This window comes from Anser brachyrhynchus (genome assembly GCF_964034855.1).
Source record: "Anser brachyrhynchus genome assembly, chromosome: Z".
Taxonomy (NCBI): domain Eukaryota; kingdom Metazoa; phylum Chordata; class Aves; order Anseriformes; family Anatidae; genus Anser; species Anser brachyrhynchus.
In genome coordinates, this window is record NC_137697.1 from 29153011 (window position 1) to 29177342 (window position 24332).

At 37.9% G+C, this 24332-nt stretch overlaps 1 protein-coding gene across 36 annotated transcripts in view; it reads right to left on the minus strand.

Annotated features, from left to right (window-relative positions):
• The window catches only part of MPDZ (multiple PDZ domain crumbs cell polarity complex component), a 103392-nt gene that overhangs the window by 14561 nt on the left and 64499 nt on the right, over positions 1-24332 (minus strand). For 12 of the 36 annotated variants that reach the window (XM_080573642.1, XM_080573638.1, XM_080573637.1 and 9 more), the window contains 16 exons: positions 23927-23968; positions 19252-19356; positions 18349-18444; positions 17692-17869; positions 15406-15516; positions 14797-14880; positions 12082-12183; positions 10837-10908; positions 7970-8132; positions 7162-7358; positions 5014-5105; positions 4665-4749; positions 4253-4333; positions 2376-2468; positions 2208-2282; positions 1265-1436 (listed from right to left, as the gene is read on the minus strand). In XM_080573642.1, coding sequence (XP_080429768.1) covers positions 1265-1436; positions 2208-2282; positions 2376-2468; positions 4253-4333; positions 4665-4749; positions 5014-5105; positions 7162-7358; positions 7970-8132; positions 10837-10908; positions 12082-12183; positions 14797-14880; positions 15406-15516; positions 17692-17869; positions 18349-18444; positions 19252-19356; positions 23927-23968 — 1748 coding nt within the window. The remainder of the gene's footprint in view (positions 1-1264; positions 1437-2207; positions 2283-2375; positions 2469-4252; positions 4334-4664; positions 4750-5013; positions 5106-7161; positions 7359-7969; positions 8133-10836; positions 10909-12081; positions 12184-14796; positions 14881-15405; positions 15517-17691; positions 17870-18348; positions 18445-19251; positions 19357-23926; positions 23969-24332) is intronic. The other 24 variants (XM_080573659.1, XM_080573657.1, XM_080573656.1 and 21 more) reach the window with 13 other exon arrangements.

Consider the following 24332-nt stretch of genomic DNA (forward strand, 5'->3'; position numbering starts at 1 on the left):
GGAGAGCAGCCCTGCAGAAAGGGACCTGGGGGTTCCATTGTACGGTAGGTTGGATATGCACCAGCAGTGTGCCCTTGCAGCCAGGAGGGCCAACCTTACCCTGGGGTGCATCAAGTACAGCATTACTAGCTGGTCGAGGGAAGGGACTGTCCTGCTCTGCTATGCTCTGGCACAGCCTCCCCTCAAATACTGTGCGCAGTTTGGGGCACTACAGTACAAAAAGGACATAAAACTATTAGAGTGTCCAAAGGAAGGCTATAAGGATGGTGAAGGGTCTAGAGGGGAAGATGTATGAGGAGCAGATGAAGTTGCCTGGTTTGCTCAGCCTAGAAAAAAATGAGGGGAGGCTTAATGGTGGCCTACAGTTTCCTCACCAGGGGAAGGCAGAGGCAGGTCCTGATTTGTTCTTGCTGATGACCAGTGGTAGGACCTGAGGGAATGGTGTGAAGCTGACAGGGGAGGTTCAGGCTGGGTGTTAGGGAAAGGTTCCTCACAGAGAGGGTGGCTGGGCTCTGGTCAGGACATCAAGCCTACTGGAGTTCAAGAAGCATTTGGACAACGCTCTCAGACATATGATCTGATTTTTGGATGGTCCTGTGCAGACCCAGGAGTTGTAGTTGATGCTCCTTTTGGGTCCTTTACAACTCAGGATAGTCTATGATTCTATGAACTTAGTAGTGATATAATTGTGTATCAATACTACTACTACTAATAGTCAATAGAAACATGACTCAGCAATACTTGCGTGATGTACATATGAATAAATTGTGAGGTCTCCATTAGTCAATTAAGATATTACCTTCTTAGTGGTGTGTTGCTTAACCAATAACTATTATCAATCACTTGCATCTCAAGTCTCCATTTGAAAGGGGGAGATTGAAATTCAGGTAGTTCTAAACAGTGAGACAGCCTCAACCATTCTTCTGCTCTAACAAAGATGAGGTGAGTTTTCTCTCTGCTTTAAAGAAAATGGCTCCCACTTCTAGACATCCATGATACAAGCACTTGTTAGACAGCCCTTGGGATGCAAGAGCAAATCCCTCCACTCTTCCAACTCTAACACAGGCCAGTGGGAAAGCAGGAGGTAGGTCTTCAGTTTGGAGCCTTATTGCTTTATTTAGATGGATCTGTAATCTGGAAGTACTAGAAACTGAAGTTCAGAAAACAGTTGAGTGCATACAAAAAGAGAGAATTTGTTTACAAGCTACGTCTTCATTTCTATCTCATAACTCTAGTGAAGCTAGACAAACAAGGAGAACCTTACTTTTGACCGCTTCTGGTTCAGGTGAGCTGGAAGAGGGGACAGTTGCTGGTGGTTGGATATTCCTCCTCTCTGCTGGAGCAGTGCTGACTGACGCTGTAGTCAGGCTACCTGCCTCTGCTGAGTTGACTGTAAGCCTCACCATGGTTTTGGACGTCTTCAGGAGACTGATAAACTGAAAGATGAAGAGAAAAGCTGATGCAGAATATAGCTGGAGTGTCACTTATAAAACAAAATACAGAAAAATAACTGTTCTCCAAACTGGAGCTAGAAGTCACAATCCTGAAGGTTTTCTTGGCAATGAACAAGGACAAATATTGATGCTTTGATAATAAACACCGTCAGAGTTAACTGTGGGACAGATCTGGCTGAAGTTATTCAATTAGCTTCCCTGAAACTCCGTCAAATTGTTATTTAGAAAGGGAAATAGCTTTCTCCAAAGGGTTGAAATATCAGGCTTGGAATATAACACAGTGATTGTTACAGACCCTCCCCATGTATAAGTACAGTACATGACCTAATTTACCACCGATGCAATTTAACATGTATAATACAGACATAACAATTTTACTGTTTCTAATACTTTTGAAGTGTTAGATATGAAAACACATTATTCAGCAATAGTTCATGCCTTTTATCCCACATCTAAGTGCCTCTGATTCATCTGATCTGAACCACAGGAATAAAAAAAAGTCACGTCAGTAATGCAGAGAAAGACTATTTGTGTAGTGCATTAATACAAAATAGCAACTGAGCTCTAAATGCAGGCTTGATCTTATTCTGCAGTAGTTTCCTTATCCAGACAAAGCCTGTAGATCTTTGGTTCTTTAGACAGCTTTGAAAATAAAATCAGAGTCACAAAAACCTTATTGGTTCTGGACACATTCATCTCCTATATTTAGTGGTGTGATTTCTACGCTATTCTTGACACCTAGAAAAGAAGCACCTTTTCTACTGGATAGCCCACAACAATTTCATCATCCACTGCCAGGATCTGATCCCCAACTTTGATTCTTCCATCCTGGAAACAAAATAGAAAAAAAAGTATGAGTGCTACGAATGCTACTCCAAAAACTGTTTTCATTCCCTATATGGATTTAAAATGTTCTCACACCTTTGCTGCTGCACCATGATCTGTTAAGCTCTTAATAACTACTCCATTAATTGTGTCTTCTTCACTAATGGCAATTCCCAAACCTCCTTGATCCTGGGATAAATAGAAATATGCAAATGGTTAGGTACTGCATTTATCAAAATGTTAGAATACATTCAGTAATAACTAGTGAAGCTTGCAGACGTAACAAAAGTTTTTACAATGCATCAATGTTTTCCTTTTAAACTAATCTATTTCTGAAATAGCCGATTTTTTCCGACCTACAAATAGTGCATTGGCTACCAAGATAGTTAGCAAGATAAATCTGAAGCAAATCTAAATTCAAACTTACTCTTTTTGAAACTTTGTAGGTCAATTGTGATTCAGTTGTTAAATTCATAAACAGAATTAAGAATTACAGTGAATCACAGAATGGCTAAGGTTGGAAAGAACCTCTAGAGGTCATCTAGTCTAAACCTCTGTGCTTAAGTAGGGACACCTAGAGCAGGTTGCCACAGCCATGTCCAAGCAGCTTTTGAAGATCTTCGCGAAAGGAGACTCCACAACCTCGCTGGGAAACCTGTGCCAGTGCTCCATCACCAGTACAGTAGAGAATTGTATCCTGACATTTAGACTGAATCTCTTGTGTTCCAGTTTGTGCCCACTGCCTCTACTCTTGGCACTGGGCATCACTGAAAATACCATAGGTCTGTCCTCTTTGCACCCTCGCTTCAGGTATTTATACAAATCTGTAAGACCCTCCCTTCAAGCCTTCTCTGCTGCAGGCTGAACAGTCCCACTTCTTTCAGCCTCTCCTTACAGGAGATGTGCTCCAGTCCTTTGACCATTGTAGTGGCCCTCTGTTGGACTCTTTCCAGTACGTCCAGGTCTCTCTTGCACTGGGGGACCCAGAACTGGACACAGTACTCCAGATGCAGCCTCACCAGTGCTGAATAGAGGTGAAGAATCACCCATCTTGACATGCTAGTGATATTTTGCCTAATGCAGCCAAGAATACCATTAGCTTTCTTAGTAGGAACTCAGAACGTTTGGAAACTATAGACTAAGGTAAATAAAACTTCATGATATAGCTTAAATTCTCTATTTGAAACCACAGGAGAAATACATACAGCAGTGTAAAATACAGAGGATGGAAAAATGCATGCTCATCCTTTGAAATTAGCAAATGTTTGGGACAGAGTGAAATTTCCCCAGTGTTTATAGCTAGAATTAAATCATCTGGATACCATCATCTGTAAGATACTGTGCTGGTTGACAAGGAAAGGCTAGGTGCCTTCCAAGGAGACAAACTTATGAATCGTTGTGAAGTTTACTCTCATGAGTACTCTCCACTGAATGCAACTCCTTTTCCCCATGCCAATAAGCAGAAGCTTATTTTTTCCACCCTCATTTGGCAGCTTCACAGTTATGCAACACTTTGCCATTTTCTCTCAGCTGCACAGTTTCAGCAAAATATATATATTATTTTTAGGGGAATTGCTACTTATAATCTGATGCTAATTAATTTACGTGGAACAACACAGGTAACGATTTACCTTAGGCAGCAAACAAACAAACTCTCTGTTCAACTACAGCAGCTAGTTACCAAAAATTTTGCCATTAGGTCAAGAGATGACTTATTCCAGAGATACAGATCACGTGGAGAATTTATGTGAAGTATAAAAGCCTCATGATTGCCAAAGACAATCATTACATCAACAAAGTTTTTGGTTCACTCACAAAAAAAAAAAAAGAACAAAAGACCCCTAGAAATCTCTATTGTTACTTCTAGTAAGCAAGGTACAAAGTTTGTTTCCCATTAAGTGGGACTCCATTACAGAAAAATCAAGCTGGTGAACATAAATGTGGCTGGTGTAAATTTAATTTTCAGCACATACCTTAGGGAGTTCCACATACTGAATGTTTTTATACGAACTGAAGTCAGAACTAACACTGGAGTTTCCAGCACTGGGATCAATCTGATAATGAAAACACAACTGTGAGCAGCTATTTTCAACGTTTTTCATCAAAATGAAGTAGCATGCATACATTTAAAGTGGGACTGGTCATTTTATGGATCCATTTAAACTGCTATAACCTTATTCATGGCAATATTAGATTTATTTCTCAGATCAGGTGAACATAAAGTAAAACAGAACTAAGAACAGTAAATGTAGCAGCTGCACTAAAATCTCTTTGTTTTTCCATTGGATTTCTTCTTTTGTAATAATTGCTAAGTCGACAGAGTACCCCTGTATCCAGAACAGTGTCAGTATCTCAGTCAAATGAAGAAACAAATATTTACTTTACCTCTTGGTTTTGAAGAGTCCCTGAAGTACAAGCCTCTACTGACTTTGTAGGGCAAACGGCCATCTGATTTACTGCATCTTTATTTCTAAAATAGATTCAGTTATAGCATATGGTAAAGCAATGCCATGTTTTTTAGACCGCGTTTAAGTCTAGATCTTTCTTCTGCTTTATTTGTGGCAGTGCCAACACAAACATGAAAACAGAAAACTCAAAACATATTTAAAAACTGCTAAGAACTGGGTACAAAAGCATACCTATCTCACCAAAATTAAAAAAACAAACAATCCCTGTGCAAGAACTTGAGCATATTAAACATATTTTTTTAATAAAACTTTTAAAGACAACTTACCTGATAAAGATTATTTTTACTTTAGATGGTGCACATTTGATTATTGATGAAGCATTCTGGTGAGTCCTTCCATAGAGCATTTGCCCATTTATCTATGTAAAGGAAAGTAGAAATTATTTCTGCAAATATTCCAATTCCCTTAATCTTTTGATTAGGCTTAAAAAAATCCACTATCCCACATCACTGGCTAAAACAGCAACTGTAGCAAAATTAAGGAACATGGTGTGTCCAGCTTTCACTCTCTTTAGTGAAAAAAATCCTTATAGTTTCGTTTCAGTCTTAACACGTTCACATAGCTAAAAATGTCATTCTCTGGGTTATATTGCAGTTATATGAGTATTGACTTAGCACATCATCTATTTCCTTTTTGTGACTCATGGAGCAACAAAGCAGGGCCATGGAAAATTCTAACCAAAACAAATAAATACATACATTCAACAACAAGATTACTACTCTTTATTGAACCACAGCTGTGAGCAATGCACTTTATGCAAAGGAGTCTGAATGTTGGTGCATTTACAATCTGAAAATTTGACCTTAGAATCATTGTCTTCATTTAGCAGAGCAGACTCACTGAAAGCCCCTGAAACTCACATGATTCAGATACGGCTGGAGATATCAGTGTGAACTTGCAGAATAAGCAAAGCCATAATTGGCTTACATTTTATTAATTGTGTTTGTTCCTGCAAATGGAAAGCCACAGTGGATAAGTCCATTTTAAAAATGGGGAAATTATTTGAAAAGGACTGCTTGGACCCACACAAAGGGTACATACACACATACACCAAGGTAGTACAAACAGAAGCAGAGATGCAGAAAACAGGAAGCAACAGAAGCAAGACACTGAACTGAGTGTTGAGTCTAACAGCAAACCCTCAGCTCCCACACAAGCTGTATCTACTAGGTACTGTCACAAGACTACTGAGCCCTACCATTTACACTTGAAATGACAATCCAGACACAGTAGTGCATCCAGTGTTTACCCTGCACTTATGAAGAAACATAGTCAGTCCGTCAGCTGGGGGATGGGACATGATCCACCACAGCTGATGGGCAGCAACTCTGGAACCTGAGGAGCAAGCTTAGATGCCCCTCTCAGAAGATGCTAAGAGGATCTCTTAGCATTAGGTTGCAGGTTCACAGTAAGTTTATATGAGAACTGGCTCAGGCAGATGTGTTTCAATGTGTTCTAAAGATATTCAGCATCTACAATAATAAAGTTTTTGAACTTTAAAGCTTTAACTGAATCAAGAGAACCACCTAGCATATAACATTGGACTTTGCAAATAGCAGGCATGAGGCTAGGTACCTCAAAAAAAAGTAACGCAAAGCCCCTGACAGGCTGTAGGAGCTCAGTATCACCCTCATGCTTTATTCAGTCCCACCATTCCTTTTCAACTACAGTGCATTATTAGACCTCAACATACAGTTCTGAGGTTACAAAAATGCAGTTCTGTGATGGTAATGTTAACTACTGTAACTACTGCTGCTAGACTGGTTAATGCTGTAACAGAATACATCTGCAAGAACATCAGTTGAACTGTAGCAGTATAAAAATAAACATTATTCTTCTAAACATATTAAGAATGTTAGTTGCATAGTAAGTGGTTGCGTTTCTTCAAAAAGCCACTAGAGAACAGATCAAATTTGTCATGAAAAGACAGTCCATGATACAAATGGATCTGCTCCTATTTCCCTTACTTAATTTCCATTTTATATGTAACACAAGGTAACAGCATTCTTACATTATCACACTTCCACTAGACAAAGAAGTAATTAGAAAGTCTGGAGCACTCCACAGATGGATGGAGTACAGGACTTCAGTGTTTTCCATGGTCCACAATGCATTGCCCTTCCATACATCTCCATGACACAGAAACTGCTGGATCCCACCATTTTTATCCACTTTAAACACACAAGCACATGCACTTTTACTCCGTACTACTGTAACCAGGAAGAAGAAAAAAATCCCAGCTGCAACTATTTCCCATACACCAGCATAAAAATTTGGTAGCCAGTGTTGTCAATGTGGGTAACTTGGGAATTTCAAGGTCTACTGAAAAACACCTATTTTGCAGCAAGAATCTTATTTTTGTATATATTTTAAGTCAGTATGCCTTGTTGTCAGTATAAATTGCAAGAACTCACCTCTAGCAACTCATCTGCAATCTGTAACCTGCCATCTTTGCCAGCTGCTCCATTTGGGTCAATTCCCACTATAAAGACACTCATCCTGGATCGGTCTTTGTTACCAGCAAGACTAAGTCCCAGACCTGTCCTTCCTTTTTCCAGCTCAATCATGTGTAGCTCCCCTGGTAGATTTCCATAGCGCTGCATGATCTTTTCTAAATGTAAAGGTGTGGGCAGCAGAGGTTGGATTTACATTAGAAAGTCTCACAAACCACCCGGACAGTCATGAGCAGTGTCCAACAGTCTCTGATAGCACAATTCCAAACTAGATGAGAAATTTTTAACTGTACACCACACTTTCATTTCAGCTAAGTCTTAGGTGATTTCTAGTTCTATATTTTCTTTCCAACTTTGGAAAACAATAAATCTTTTCTTAAAAAAAAAAAAAAAAGATTTTTCATGTATAAAAGCAATAATTTTAACTTTCTTTACTCCAATAACACTTCAAGGAACGGGAATTGAGATTATATATCACTGCCATCAGTTCCCTAGATTACACTGAAATTCTGCAAATAGTCCTGAATGAGAAATAGTCTAGACAATGGAAGAACACAGAGATCAAAATGCAATTTAGAAGAACAAATTACTTGTGTATTTTACTTTGTGCCTCTAACCAACCACAAATGAAAGCTGACAACAAAGCTTAACACCCAAACCACAAAACACACAAGAACAAAGTAGTTCAAACTGGACACCCTGTATCTTCTGCTACAATGTTATTTCAACAATGAATATTTGACAAAATTATAATCAAGGATAAACTTACTCCAGCTGTAACCGAACTCATCCTCTTTCTCCACATCTTCTTGGACTTTGCTGGAAGATGACTGTGTAACATCACAGCTCATTCCTGAAAATGCTGGAGGAGGGGGCAGAGGCAAGTTACAAAATGAAGTCTTTTCTGGCTCTGAATCTGACTGACTGAATGCCTGTGGAGAATAAGAAAAATGCAGTGGCTAAGCAAATGCAGACTCTGCGTACGACAACGTAGTATACAAAAATGTCAAAATGTCAATGACTACAGCTTTGAAGTTTAAATACCAAGCAGCTGGAATTCTAAATGAGTAACACGGCACAAAAAAGCTGCAAGAGATCAAAGACGGAAACAAACGCTATGCGAGGTAAGAGATAACTTCACTCCAAAACGTATTCAGAAGGAAACAGAACTGACAAGAAAAGCCCAATTCAGTAAAGTTTTATGTGCCACTTCACGTCAGAAAAAAGTCTCTTGTGAAGACTCAACTTATTTTTTACAATATGCCATATTTGTAGAAGACTTCTACTGTATTTTATTTTTAAAAGCTGCCACATGTATTTTTTCTTGTGATATGCTTGGGAAGCCAAATAGGAGAAAAGGGAGCTGAAACAGAGAACTCAGTGTTTTCAAAAATGCCTCCAGAAACAATAAAAGTAATCAATGTATTAATGGAAAGGACGATTTAAAAACAAACAGATAAGTGGAGAAATCCACAGTAACTGGACTTTCTCAGTTGTATTTACTGTTTTCCTATAAATTGCATGAGGGAGATCAAGTAAAGGAAGATAGAAATTAAACCACAAAGAAGAAAAATACTTTTGGCCTTGACGTATGTGATTGATTCACGTTCACAGAAAATCAAAAGCATACACTACTGCAATATAATGTTTAAATGCCATAATCTAATCTAGCAATCCTCCATTCCTACCAAAGGAATACGCGAACATGGACTGTGATCAAGGATTTGGCTAGGCATTTTAATTTGTACCATTTCACTTGCTCAGGCAAACACATAGGCAAGGAATTCATGCCTGAATATCATAATTCTGAAGATTATCTATGCCCAAAAGATTTTGTTACTTGGCAAATTGTCTGGTGATATGCAAGTATTTTTTTCAAGAACTAAGGCATTCCAAATGTTGCACTAGCTTCATAGCCCAGTTCTTATCATTTCAGTTTTCACCTGAAATATGAAATCACCTCTGGTACCAAAAATTTGAATACAACATCTCAGATGAGCCAAAAACACTGAGATGCTTTCCTTATCAGAGGCAACAGCACACAGAATAGCAGTATACACCTTGGAAGACTTCAATCCCCTTTCAGCTGAAGATGTTGAAAAAAAACTACAAAGTTAACAACTTTGTCACACTGAGATTTAAGGAAATTCCAGTCTCACATGGGAAGTTAGTTATCTTCATTCTCTTTATACTCCAAAGACCTAATGAAAATGAAAATGCCATATTTCAGTTCCCTCATTTTGCTTCTGCTTGTAAAAAAAAAAAAAAAATTTCTCCTTTCATTCATAACGTTTGCTTGGAGCTTAATGAAGAAGTCTTTAAATGTCAAAAGCCTGGAAAGTATTAAAATGGCACCCAAGCCAATGATCTACATTAAAATTTCTGATAAATGCCATGTGTTTTTTTTGTATCATTGTATCAGCTACGCTGGTCAGTGCTTGAAATCTAAGGCAATGCATATGTTGTGTCACTGAACAATTTACAATTTAGTTCACACAAATTATACTCTAAAACAAAAACCTCAATTGAAGCAGCAAGATTACAGCAAAGAAATTTTATCCATGAGAATGAGAGTAGGGTGGAAACACCAGTTAATAACAGAGAAATTATTTTTTCATAATCAAAAATTCATGTATCCAACATGGAGAAAACTTGGAGGCAGACCTCTACATTGACCATGGATAAAAGGGAAAGTAGTTCTACAAGCACTATAGTTTTTCAGAATGCTTTCTAGAGGTTTAACTAGAAAGCTACATACAGAAAAAATGAGGAAACAGTGTGTGAGCAGACCAGATTGCTAGAGCTTACAGTAGTCTCTGTGTTTGAAATAAAAATCAGCATATCAATTTACTGATGTTCTCGCTAAATGACAGTGCTTCCAAGAACTTTGTAGAAATAAAGAAAATATGAAAAAAACAAACCGAACCAACCAACGAAAAACAAACAAACAAACAAAAAACAACACTGCTGTTAAGGTCTTCTGGAAGATCTATACTGTGTGGACATATGGCTGTATCCTGACAGATGAGTACTTAGGAACTGCAGCTGCAGCCACTGTGATCTGACTGACAAAAAAAGTACTTGTTTCTGTATCTGTGTGAATGCATACATACATTTGAGTATGTTTGATTTTTAGGAAAATGCTGAAATGAAAGTAAAAGCGAGGCTCCCTTGTGAAGAGGGTGAGGAGAGTGTTCCTATGCAATTCAGACACTGGGGACCAGGTTCTGCCTTCAGAACTCAGCCTGCCACATGTGCACCTCTAGTAACAGGAGCTGGCCCCTCAGTTTATGCACACATAAGACTTTTGCTCCCTGAATCAGGCCATACACACAAAAAAACTAAAATGCTTTAACTCATGAAATACTTGCAATGTGCCATGGCACAGTATTTCATATTACGTCATTTAAAATGCAAAGCATCATACAGTGCATGAACCCATTTTGCTATCAGGGTCACTGATCACAGCCAAGCAAATATTAAAAGTGGCAGGAAACTTGGAGCAAGTATCACAGTATCACTTTCTGCATAGGAGGCACAGGTAAAGAAGAAGCAGTACTTCAGGAGGTATCACAGGCCATGTACAAACACACAGCACACATACAGTATGACCCGCTCACTAGAATCAAAACAAACCTTGAATGGTGTGGGAGCAAAAGGGTTAGTTGGGGAACAACGGAAGGTAACCCTAATTGGATTCGATATCTCCTACAGCAACAAAAAACAGCAATCCATATGTTACAGTACCTTTGGCAATACGCAGCATTATTAATGACAACTCGATTTCATTTTATTAACTGCAGTAGATGTATTAAGTCCATTTAAAAATGGACAGAATTACGTGAGGTGTTAAGGACCCTAATGCAGCAAGGTTTCTTACTGTATATGAACCTTATTTCACTCCTAAGAAAGCTGACAGACATGACAAAGACCATTATCTCAATGTAGAAACTGCAAAAACATATTTTTTTCTCTAAAAATATGTGCAATTTTTTCACAAATACTTTTGAAAATATAGAAAATGCAAGCTATTGTTTACGTTATGTTACTACTCCCTTTCCTTGTAACTGTAACAAAGAGAGATTCCAAAAACATACATGCAATTATATACCACATATCGTAAAAGTTCGGTGTACATTTGAGATATCTGACAGACTACAACATGGAAAAGCAAGAGAGGTTACAATCACTCCCAAGATGTATAGTCAGCTAGAACTTCTATTAAATCAGAAATGCACGCACAAAAGAATTAAGCCTTTATTTATTATTGTTAGAGGTTAATTCTGTCCCCAATATAAGTAACATGCAGTAAGCACTAATCACAAAAAAATAGAATCTAACTTTTTTTTTCAGATTTCCAAAGATGTAAGTACTCTGTTCATGGTGCATTAAAAGAATTTTCAAGAAGCACATTTTCAGCATCATAAAGCAAAAGCAGTCGATGTTTGTTGGTTTTTCATGGAGGAGGAAAAAAGCGGTATCAAAACTGTAAAGTCCAAACCACGTAAAAAGAAAACAAAGTAAATAGCAGCAAAACACCTCAAACTGATGAGAGATTTATACCCAGGTGGATAATTTAATAGATACCACATGGACTGATTTTGTAATTGATAATCCACTTCTTCAGTAGCTCTCATTAATTCAGCTTCAGAGTTTAGGATTAACGGAGCTGACATTTCTTAACTTCTTTAAAACTTTTTTCTGTGTGCACGCATGTGTGTCTTTGCCTTTTTAACTCACTACACCGAATTCCAATCCTCATTAGCACAGTATTTTACCCAAATTTCTTACAGAAGAACTTAAAAACAGAGACGCTAATAGCAAAGAAGCACACACAAAATGTTTGGCAAGTTAAAACCAGACAATGAGTCATCATCCAACCTTGTTAGTGTTGAACTGAGAAGAATCAGCAAACGGGTTAGTGCTGCTGAAGACAGCTGGCCTACAGAAAAGATTGTTCTGCGGGAAAGGCAGGGAAGGGTTCTAAAAGGAAAACATAACAGAAACTGAGCAAAATCTTTGTAAATGAACCCTCTGTGACTCATGAAACAAAATGTGATTATTTAGTAGTTTGTGCTAGCCAAGGAAGATCCATTTCATGTATTTTGGTGCAGTCACGTAAAGGTAGTATTTGCTCTGTATTTCTAGTGTGTACACCCAAGTATATCAGCTACATTTAGCAGAGAGTAGAGGAAAAGCATGGATCCTCCTATCTGTTCTAGCCCATAAAACGCTTAAGTGCATAATTCAGCATTATGATCAACATAAAATTTACTTACTGTGATATATGTACAATTTTGCGCAAGTATCTCAGTGTATGGGACGCTCCTACCCATTAGCTAACTAAAATAGAATTGTGCATTTCTAGATCTGAATGGATGTAATTCTTAGTCATAATGCAGTACAAATCTAGGTTTAGTTTTATTTTGAAAACCACAGATGAGTTCTCATCATTTGATTTATGTCTTGTGGTAACATATTCAGTGTCCTTTGCAAAACAGAAGGTTGAGTAATTTTAGACATCTCTAAACAGAGTTAATAATATAGCTCACTTTGCATCTGTGTGCAAGAAGGTGTGATTTGCTGAATTTAATAAAATTAAATTCTCTGGTCTTCTCGTTAAACAATGAGAGGTAGTTCTCTCTATTATTTAATGCAAAGATTTTTCATATTTAGGTGAAATCAAAAGATGTAATTTGGTCATTCCTTATGTAGTTTTTGTATTGTACTCTATTTTTGGATCAGAAACTGTTTAATAAAGAGGGAACAACTCTGACATTACATAGTATGTTGAAAACACTGTTAAATGTATACTTAAAAATAATTTCTATATTACACATATACATGTAGCTATGCCCTAAATGTCTGATGTCTGTAAACTTCATACTGGAAAATAAGAAGCATACTAAATGGAATGGAATGTGAAAGGCTTGTGGCATCAAATAATACATTTACATCATGGTAATTTAGTCCAGATATATGTTGCAGTTTAAAAATTTTCTTAAACTGCTTTTTTCTTTCAAAACATTCCTGGAAATGGAAAATGCATTCCTACAGATTTATTCTCAAATAAGATTCTGCAAAGCAAAATGTAATGCATTTTGGTAAGTCAGCACATTTTGGTTCTACAGTGTCTTCAGCACTGAGAAGATAGAGTTCTGTATGAACAAGATTTCTTCACTGACAAGCCACTCATCAACAACAGGCAGTTTCCCTACAGTACAGGATTTTCTGTTTATACATGTAATTCACATTTGATGTCATCTTTTGTAAACAGAAGGTTGGGAAATATAATTTATCATTGTAATGATCCTATTACACTAACAGTACATTAGCCACTGCATAAAGTTATAAACTGTATTTTGATTAACTTTATGCAGCTAAAATAAACATCACAAACATTTTGTATACCAGTAGTGAAGTCCTAGTAAAAGAGAAAACACAGGATCAGCCACAGTAATTCAAAATCTCACCTTTTACCCTCTGTATTGATTGCGTAACACCTAAAATATAACTGCTAGTTCAAATTATAATCCATGCAACTGCATCACATTAATTTGGTCTGCTTACCAGGACAGAATATGGGGCACTTATTTTTGTCTGAACAGGTATGTTTTAAACAATGTGCATGAAGCATGTCTTCTGCAGTCTACAGCAAGCAAAACAAATGCTAAAATAAAGGGTACTTTTCCTTTCACTTCTTTTTGCAAAATAACACAAAAAGTAACAGGATAATTTAACCTTTTTTATTATTATTATATAACTTGCATTCAGCAATATATTAATGTGTCCAGGATGCGGAGGTATTGGGAAGCAACCTAGCATCTTGTAAAGCATAATGCTGTAACATTAGATTGTCTGGTGCCATAACATGGTGACAGTAGTTCCTACTTAGAAGTACACAGAGCAGAGCAAGTATGAAACACAGATTTGATAGATAACTGCTTGCTAGCAAAATTATTGAACTAGCTTCTCACAACTTCTCTGCATTATTTGGGCTAGTCTGGAGTACATTTAGGAACTCTAACTACTACAGCAGCCCAAATGAAGTAAGAAAAAAAAAAGGGAAAGAAACAGACTCATTAGCAACATCACTTGAAAATGACTGCCATGCAGAACCATATTAAATACAGCTACTGTGTGCAGGCAGCTAGCTATCTGGGTGACTGCACATGAATGATGGCAGGAAATTCCCTTAAAGATCTCACTATGAAGTACAGATGCAAGTTTCAAAGATGAAGACAATAAATATAATGCCATTTACAAAGATCACAATGCAAAGCATGTGTACAGCAAGAGCATATGCAATGTTTCTGCTCACAAATAAACAGAAGTTTGTTAATAAACATTCAAAAAATAATGCACAAACTTAATAATAGGAAAGAAAGATAACGAAGAGCTGCAATTAAAAAAGGAGCATTCTCTAAATATGAAAAGTTTTGATAAAGTAATGGTGTAACGACCATCCCAAACAGTGTTCTTCTGAACATTCAGCAGTGGCAATTTTGTTCACATCACAGCAAATGCAAAAGCCTTACTTTAGTAACTTGAGCATCAATAACCAACATTCAACAGAGCTTTTTCATGCAACTTTACCTTTGATGACTGATGATAAAATGGGTTAGTAGTTTTCTGCCCACAGGGAGCAGAAGCTGATGAAGGGCTATAAAGAGACTCTGGCTGGGGAACAAGAGTTATGAGACAACTAGTAAATAAACATGCAGCTTACACAGACTACAATGAGGAAGTTTAGTTTCTAGTGAATGCAAGCAACTATATTAAAGCTCATTAGCTTTTGTCTGCAATGTCCATGCAGCTTAATGACAGAAAATTTCCGCGTACTTCTAGGTCCTTTCATTAATGTCCAATGAACATTTTAACAGGTGTTGTATTTCTGCATGCGCTCCTCAGACATGCTGTCAATCTCTAAGAGTTCATTTTAATTAGACTCCTACTCTGCCCCCCAGCAAATTATCATTCTTGAGTCTTTTCAAAATAGTTTGAGAACGGCGTGCTGGAGGGTAATTCCAAATCCAAATCGATTTCATTCTAAATAGAAATAATACTTAAATCAAATCTTTGTTCCTGAAATAGCTGAGATGGAACTTTCAGGCTTAAATATCCCATTCCCAAACACCACCACGCTGAACATTCCATTCATCTATTACTACACAGCATGTCTCTTTTCATATTCTTTATGCTTACCCTTGGTCTGCTTATAATGCTCTGTACCATAAAGACTACAGGATTGCCTGCCTTCCGTATGGCTTCCACAGCTTGTTCGTGGCTGGCATCTCTGAGATCAATTCCATCCACCTGTAATTGGAAGGCCTCATCTTAACATTAAAAGAAGCTACAAGAATCATGAATCAGCTTTGGGTTTTGGACAGGAAACCTCATCTAAAACCTAAGCCCAAACCTCTGTTTTTGGTGGAAAAGTTTCCAATGACTTGGCTTTGTTTATGTCCCTCACACACAGGTTTGAGACTTCAAAGAACACTAAAAGGACATGAAATAAATGTCCATGATTTTAAATACAGAGTTTTCAATATTCCGGGTTCAGGTGCCATATTTTTTCCCCACAGGTAATGTAATACAAGAGACATGATAATATGAACAAGTTGCAGCATTTGCCAAATACTGCGGCCTGTAAAACCTATCTCAGAATAACCTACCTCCCCAAGATCTTAAATTTACAAACTGAAACTAGTTAAGTACTGGAAGGTCTTTCATTATGGCTTACTATGTCATTATGTCAGTACATTTTTTTTTCTTTCTTTCTTTTCAGTCTTTTTTTTTTTTTTTTTAATTACTAAAAACACCGATAACGTAAACCCAGCTTCAGCTATTAGATGCATTCCCCAGAAGATAAATTTTCAGGTCAGAATTCATGAGCTTTCTCTCTTCTAAAAGAAAACATTTACAAAGGATGGCTAAGGACAAATTTTTGCTTGGTTGCTCTTTATCATGCTTTCATACATATCAGTGTGTCTTGTCATCCAGGTAAAAAAACATGTTATGGTGAAATTAGCATCAGTAAAGCATTCTCACAGTGACCACAATAAAAGCTAGAAGCTAACACAGAAAGGTTATTTGTTAGTGGCAATTCTTGCACACAGAGTTATATAATGAGGATTACCCCTACCTCCTTAACTGTCTAACACAATCTTAAACTTAACTATCAAATGTAAAATACGGAGAGAAAGAAAAAGCAGTTGTGAGAGGTTTCTAAACCTGTAGGGGACTGAACAATAACACTACTTCTCTGCAACCTTCCATGTCTGAAATACTGTATGCACTGATAGAGAGAAAAAGCCTAAATATGCCACAACTTGAGAAACTGAAACCATCCAGTTAGTTAGTCATGTTAACAAGACTTTAGTTACATAATTTTGCTCACCCACTTCATCTTCTGCAAGCACCATTCTCAGAGACAATCACTGCATTCTTACAAAACCAAGCAATCAGCAATAATGAATAATTATTAACTTCGTAGCCATCAAGCAAAATTTCACCTCCCCATTTGTTATCCATTGGAAAAATCTATCTTGTCCAAGTGAGTGCTGCCTATATTAACGTATTATTTCAAGGTCCTACATTTTGATCTTGCAGCAGTCACTTGTCACCAGTTTTACTATCACTAGGTAAAGAATGCGCAGTCTGACCCAGGGGAAGTATTAACATCTCCATCATTCTGCTCATTATGTTCTTACTGATGGACAATCAGATAAAAACATTCAGCAGGATGAAAAGAAGTACAGTTCCTGTGACATGGCATGACAACAGAAACAGGGTCATGTCTAATTTATTGATAACCATCACAGGAAAGACACCCCTTTTTAGTACGTCCATCCACCCTTAAACATCTTTGAACTAGAATGCAGAAATTGCTGCATAAGCATAGGATTGGATAAGCAGAAGATGATGAATCTAGATGATTTCTTCCCTGCAGCACCACTATCTTCAGGTATGAACACAATGCTCTCAAATTCCTTGAAACACCTCTGTATCAAATCCACCTTTCTATATGTCATCAGGAAAAAATTAGTGTTTTCATTAATTCCTAAAGTGCACAAGAATGATGTGGCCTGAGTTCAAATTAAAAGGGAAATAAGCATAGCATTTATTTGCATGATATCCTGTTCTCTGGCCATTTCTGTTGCTATCCAGTATGCAAAGGTAAAACTTTTTAGCTTCACCAAACTTAAGCTTTTCCCTACACATGCTGGTTTTATGAGAGGCAGCTAGAACTACTGTTTTTGTAGATCCCTTCTCACACAGCCATCTATGCTTCAGGTTGTAAAATCAACTTAAAACTGCACACAGGCATCAGTAGATGGTACTGCTGTGTTTGTAACACAGTAGTACACTCTATGGCTCACACGGTGACAGCTGTAGGAATTGCAGAGCTGTCTGCCCAAGACCAAGCATCCATCTCAGCAACTCCTGAGATGCTGGGGTTACTAGAACCGAAAGGCACTCGGCTGGTACCTCCACAATCCGATCTCCTGTTTTCAGCGTTCCATTTTTGCCAGCTGGGCTATCCTCCAGGATGTGTTTGATAAAGATCCCTCTCATCACTTCCCCATTACTCAGGCGGCTTCCCATCCCTCGTCCTCCAACAATGCTGATCCCCAGTGACTTGCTAGGCTCTCTCCAAAGTTCAACCCTGTTGTGACAAAACAAGGACCAAAATAAATGAATATCTATTGCAATTGTGACAGTGCCAACCATTGAAGACCCCTGGATTTACAAGATGGTTTAAGAACATTAAGTAATAATTCCTCCTTGCCTAGATTTTTGTCTTTCAGTGAGTGAATCTATTAGGTTGCTCAGAAAGTCTGTAATTGTGCCTACTGTTGTTCACTTTATTTTGGCTTCTAATTAAAACTTTGTATCCTTCTCTTCATCTTTTCTTATTGGCTCCCAGAAGGTAAGCCTGTCTGGGTTTACCAAAAATAAATAAATAAATAAAATAAATAAATTACCAAAGCAATCAAGAAAGTGTTAGATTGCAGGGATTTAGCCCAACGGCAGTAAAAATCAACAGTGAATTACTCTTGCAATGCACAATATACGTAACAGGTTTCAAATTTTTTGAATTTCAGATTAAATTTAGATTTTATAGTGTACAAGATCTGCACTTACTTTCTGGGCTGGTTCCAGTTACTGAAAGTTGCGTTTTGAAGTTCACTTTCTTCTCCCTCCCCCTCTTCACGTTCTGGAAGCTCTGGGATTTCCCTGCTGATGAACATGAGCATGCAATTCATTTTAAAAAATCCCATATAATCACTGTATTCCTCTGCAAAATTTCGCATACAGGATTATGCTGTCAGCATTGTATTTGTACACAGAATTCATATCAGTACACAGATCTGACTTATGAGAAAACTGTTAGAACACATACTGCATTCAGGGATTCCCCATCCATTTGTCTCTGATTTTAAGTCGCCAACAACCGACAGCTACAGAACAAAAAACTGTATTTCAGAACTACAACCAAATGTAATTGCTTATTGTTTCCAAAATTGAAGAAATAACAACATCAGAATTCAAGAACAGTTATTGTTGTTGGACTTCAAGTTAAAGAAGACAAAAATCATTAGGCACTGAATATTTTGACCTGTAAGTAACGAATTTTTGAAGGCAAGCAAAAAGATGGCAGAATTCATTCTTTGCAGTATACATTCGGGTTAGACTATCAATAGCAAATCCTCATCGTTGAAGCACAGAATATTTGTGGCAATACATAAATCAAATTGCATGGTATTTAAGAGAAATTTTGGATGAGACAGCATGCAATCTCCTTAGTGGAGAGAACAAACACCTATAAAATAGCCTAGTAAAAATGTCAGAAAAATTGCTAACTGAAGCAAAAACTGTACCTTAAACAGCCTTTTTTTTTTTTTTTTTTTTTTAATGGAGGCTAGCCTGAGGAAAACTAACCATTTATCAGCTCTTCTAAAAAAAAATTACCATCCTGAACTACGTGAAGTGTATGCAAAGAGTTAAATCTAGGAGTCCTATGGGATAAAAACTCTTTTGACTCACCTGACTGTATGTGAAGGAAAAAGTTCAAGGGGCATAGTTTCCTCTGTCTGTTGTTCCAAACTGGCTCTGTACTCTTCTAAATTTTCTGCTGGCACATATGTAATACTGCAATAAAATGGAACATGATTAAAGTAGCATGAGGACTGGCGGACATACCCTTCATGGGTGTGATGAATGGATATGAGGATGTCACTCAAGACTACTTCATAACAGACACTGCCTTCGGAATAAGGAGTTATATACAACCTTTGTGACTTCGCAACAAATAAGCATTTATGGTCAAATTAGACAGCTGAACAGCACTTGATTTTTTGAGAGTTGGCCTCAATATTTTAAGTAAATGGTGCTTTAAGAGCAACTAGAATGTAATAGAGACAATCCTGCTTCAGTCAAAACAGATTCCCCGTGCAAAGACAAACACTGGAAGATCAGTGAAATGTGAAGCACCAGTACCATCCTAAAAGCTGGCCGAATATGCTTCTGGAAGTTGGTTTGCAGGTTTTGTGCTTTCTATACAGGTTTTGTATCTGTTTTAGGTTTCCATGCTTTTGGTTAAAAATACTGCATGGCTTTGGACTCACAAATGTGTTATAGCACACCAGTTAAGCTGCAGGGAGCAATCCTCTGCTCAACTCCTTCCTCCCCATCACCATGCACTTCCAGCCAGCTTGGGACAGTCAGACAGTTGTGTTTCACCAGCCAAATGACATGTTCCTGAAGCCCTGGTATAACTCAATCATGTTTGAATGCCAGAAACAGAAATGGCACAACAGACTGGGGAGAGAGGAACAAAGAGAAGGAAAAACATTAAGGCATGAAAAGTATTTCTTAAAAAACTTCCTTTACTTTCAGAAAGGACACTATGAACTAAAAAGGACTACACAAATAAAAGACACGGCCCTACTTTAACCAGGCTTTGTTGAGTCAAAAACCTTTGACTGTCCCACGTGCAGCTTAGCCATCAAAATGTGGCAACAATTAAGACTGTCGGAAAAAGAACACAAAAAAAGTGTGTCCTACCATCCATCACATGGATGCTGAGCAGCAGAAACTCTCCAGTTCTTTTGACAGAAATTTCCAAATCATCTATACTATCACCTGCTTCTTTTTCTCTTCCTTGAGATCTGTTTTTCTGCCTTCATATTTTTTTCAAATACTCAAGTGTTACGTGCTTGACACAGTGTTCTCATTCTGAAATGCTGAGGAGTATACACTAGGGAACAAACACTCAGTAGAAGGCCAATGACTTAATATCTGTGTTTGCTGAGGTCATTCCAGCACTAAAAAATTCACAAGACATGCATCAGTTATTCTGTGAAGCCTAGCAGTGAAATGGAGAACGGCAAGAGGGAAAAAAAGAGTAATGATGCTTTTAGAAGCTCTTTAGTTTTTTCAGATAATCCCAACTACTTCTCAGCCATCTCCAACTCTAAATGTGATAAGTTACAGCAAAGTGCTAGTATTATGGTCACAAAATTCTCACAGGGGCAAATGCTACTGCAGAAGTACCACCTAGTAACCCCATAAAACTGCCACTATAAAAGCCACAACACCTGCAAGCTGTGTTTCAGTGAAAGGAAATGCAGTTACAGCCATCAATTCCACCTCAATCAAATTCATTAACTTTTACCCCATAAAATTAAGCAGAAAATAATGCATTTTCCCTTGAAAGGCAGCTGCACTGAAGAAATCAGAATTGTCAGCAATGTTTCTGTTGGCTAGATGATCTCAACAATCTCCTTTATGCTAAAATGTAGCAAGAAGCTGTTGTTCACAGTACAGATAGGAGAATGGCAAGTCCCTTAATAGGAAATATATGTGCCCAGACTGAGCCCAGATGCAGAGAGGGATCGCTGACAGCAGAGTGCCCAACATTTTTCATCTCTTGTCCAGTCCTTTTGAACAGCGAGCACTGGAAACTACGAAGGGTTCTAAGGTCCAAGGGTAATGGTAGTCCTTACCTCATCCTGCCTTGCGACATCAGCATTACCGATCAGCTAAGGGGAAGGCAAACCAGATGTGCTACAGGTTCTGGGATACCATGTAGATTTTAATTATATGAATGAATAACCTACATTGTGCTAGGACATTCAAAAGATGCAGCTCAAAGGATGCCTTCTATGCTACTTACAAACATCTTCTGAAAACTGTCTTACGAAGGTAAGCTTCCATTTCTGCGCTCAGCATACAAACCAAGAAGAGGTTCACTCTACCATTTTAAGATTGTGCATCTAAAACTGAGTGACTGTTACCCAACTGATGCTGACGAATTTAGATAGTATCACTGGCAGCTCCTTTAACTCTTTGGAAAAACTACATTATTTCTATTCTAGTGCTTAACTATGGTTCTAACTGCTTAATTTTAAGAACTCAAACGAATATTAAATATATATTTTTTTCTCTTTGTTCTTATCTACAACTAAACATCAATAATGCTTCAGCTATTTCATAAATATAAGCAAGAACATCTACTTGCATTTTGAAAAAAAAAAAAGTGAGGGAAAGAAAACCAAATTGCATGGATCAAATGTATGAAAAGGTATATTCTGTGTAGGAGTTCATCTTTTTTCTTGCTTGTTAATTTCCAAAGTTCTGTTAACTGCAAAGCTTTCTTTAACTGCTCCTATAAGCTAAGCTATGTTATTGATGTGACTGTCCATGCTATTGTTTTTAGCAATCCCAAGCAAAAATACAGGTTGGGGAGAGAATTGATTGAGAGCAGCCCTAAAGAGAAGGACCTGGATGTGTTGGTTGATGAGAAACTTAACATGAGCCAGCAATGTGCGCTTGTAGTCCAGAAAGCCAACCGTATCTTGGGCTGCATCAAAAACAGTGTGGCGAGCTGGGTGAGGGAGGTGATTATCCCCTTCTGCTCTGCTCTCGTGAGACTCGATGATCACAAGGCTGGAGCACGTCTCTTTTGAGGACAAGCTGAGGGAGTTGGAATTTTTCAGCCTGGAGAAGAGAAGGCTCTAGAGAGACCTTATAGCGGCCTTCTTGTACCTAAAGGGGACCTACAGGAAAGCTGGGGAAGGACTCTTTGTCAGGGGGTGTAATAACATGACAAGGAAGAATGTCTTTAAACTAAAAAGGGGTATATTTAGACTAGATATTATGAAGAACTTCTTCACTCAGAGGGTGGTGAGGCACTGGAGCAGGTTGCTCAGAGAAGTTGTGGATGCTCCATCCCTGGAGGTGTTTAAGGCCAGATTGGATGGGGCTTTGAGCAACCAGGTGTAACAGAAGGGGTCCCTGCCCATGGCAGAGGTGTTGGAATTATATCATCTTTAAGGTCTCTTCCAATCCAAACCATTCTAGGATTCTGTGATTATTATTGAAATGAAAAGGAATATACATAACCCAGCTCTGCTTAAAATTAAGAGTTTTAGGGAGCACGTTTGTTAGAATTTCATCTTTGCTAAGTATCTCTCTTTCCTGGTCCTTTCTTCTGTGAGACATGGCAAGTTCAGATTGCACTAACTGCCTTAGATTTCACATCTGCCAAGAATCTGTTCTCTGTTTAGTGGTTCATGGGCAGAAAGCCCACAGTGAATTAAATCCATCGTTTGCTGGATTGCTATTGCAGCTCGGTTCTTGGAGGTTACAGCAAGGTCTGAAGATATCCATTACCATCCTGAATGCCTCATCATGTGCCAGGAACCAGACTGAGGTGACAAGAGTGCCAGAACATGAAAGGTCCTGGGAGCCTCTGGTCAACTATGTTGACCCTTGTGCTCTAACATAGAAATAAAAATTCATAAAGGCATCTGAATGGCTCATCCCCAGAAGGGACTAAAATCTGCCTTAATAAGTCACTGGGAAGACAGTAAGAGAAACAATTGCTAAGAAATATGGATGAAGACACAGAAGACGGGAAACAGGTGAATTGTCTACTATACGCAGGGCCTAATCATTCCCTCTTTTTCATAGCTGTACAGCTTGAAGGAGAAAGTACTCTGGTTTCCTTTTTTGAGAGCTACCACCCCCTCACCAAGATATGCACTAGCAATGAAAGCAGCGACAATGGGAACACCATGGTGTACATATGAAAACATCTGTAAACACAAGAATGCATGCAGTACAGAGGAACAGTTATCACATGCTTGACTGAACAGCCACACAAAACCTCAAAACACCAACAAACCAAGTAACAATGTATGGAGAATGTTCAGCAGAAATAACTGTCATTAATAATTAAGTTCTCATTTGAACCTTTTTATACATGAAGAAAGTAAAATATAAGTGCCGCAGAAAATCTGACATTGATTAATCCAGATATCAGTACATTGTACTCAGGACAACTCCAGCAGTGAAACCCCGTACAAGCACACACTCCCCCCACACACATGCTCTGAACACATCTGGGGTGGCTGTCATTAGCAGTGATTTTTTTGAATGAAAACATATGTATTCTGGTTTTAGGAAATATGCTATAATCTTCAAGTTTTAAACCATATATATACACATAAATATATAAAAAACAAGTATACACACACACTTCTTTATATATACATCCATACATGCACATGCACACACAAAGACAGAAAGAGTATGTACCTATATCTGGATATATCCCTGACATTATTACAGATGTAATAAAAGCATGGCATGGAATGATTTTACAGACAAGTTGCAACACAGAGCCATAATGAGTTTCTGAATCGCCAATACTCACACATAAAAGAGGGCCTGATCATCAGCAGGTGCTGGAGAAGATCTAGAATGTGAAGCATATGATGCAGCATCTTTTTACAAAGGTGTTAACAAATGTCACTGTCTCATGCTGAATGTGAGAGGCATACTTATGTAGTTAAAAGTGTGAGCTGCCTTTTTTTCTTTTTTTTTTTTTTTTTTTTACTTTCTCCTTTCTCTTTTTTTCCATCTCCACGTCACCTATACCTCCCCCAGAAAGCATCTAATCTTTATTACTGTCTATAGTAGTGATTATTAACAAGCATGCAAAATTGAATTGCAATCTTCTACTCCTTGATCAGGAAATCATCCCCACACATTAAGGTTAAGGCAGGTGAATTCTGATTCAGACTGGCAATTATCTGACAGATATTAGAAGCAGCTGCCTC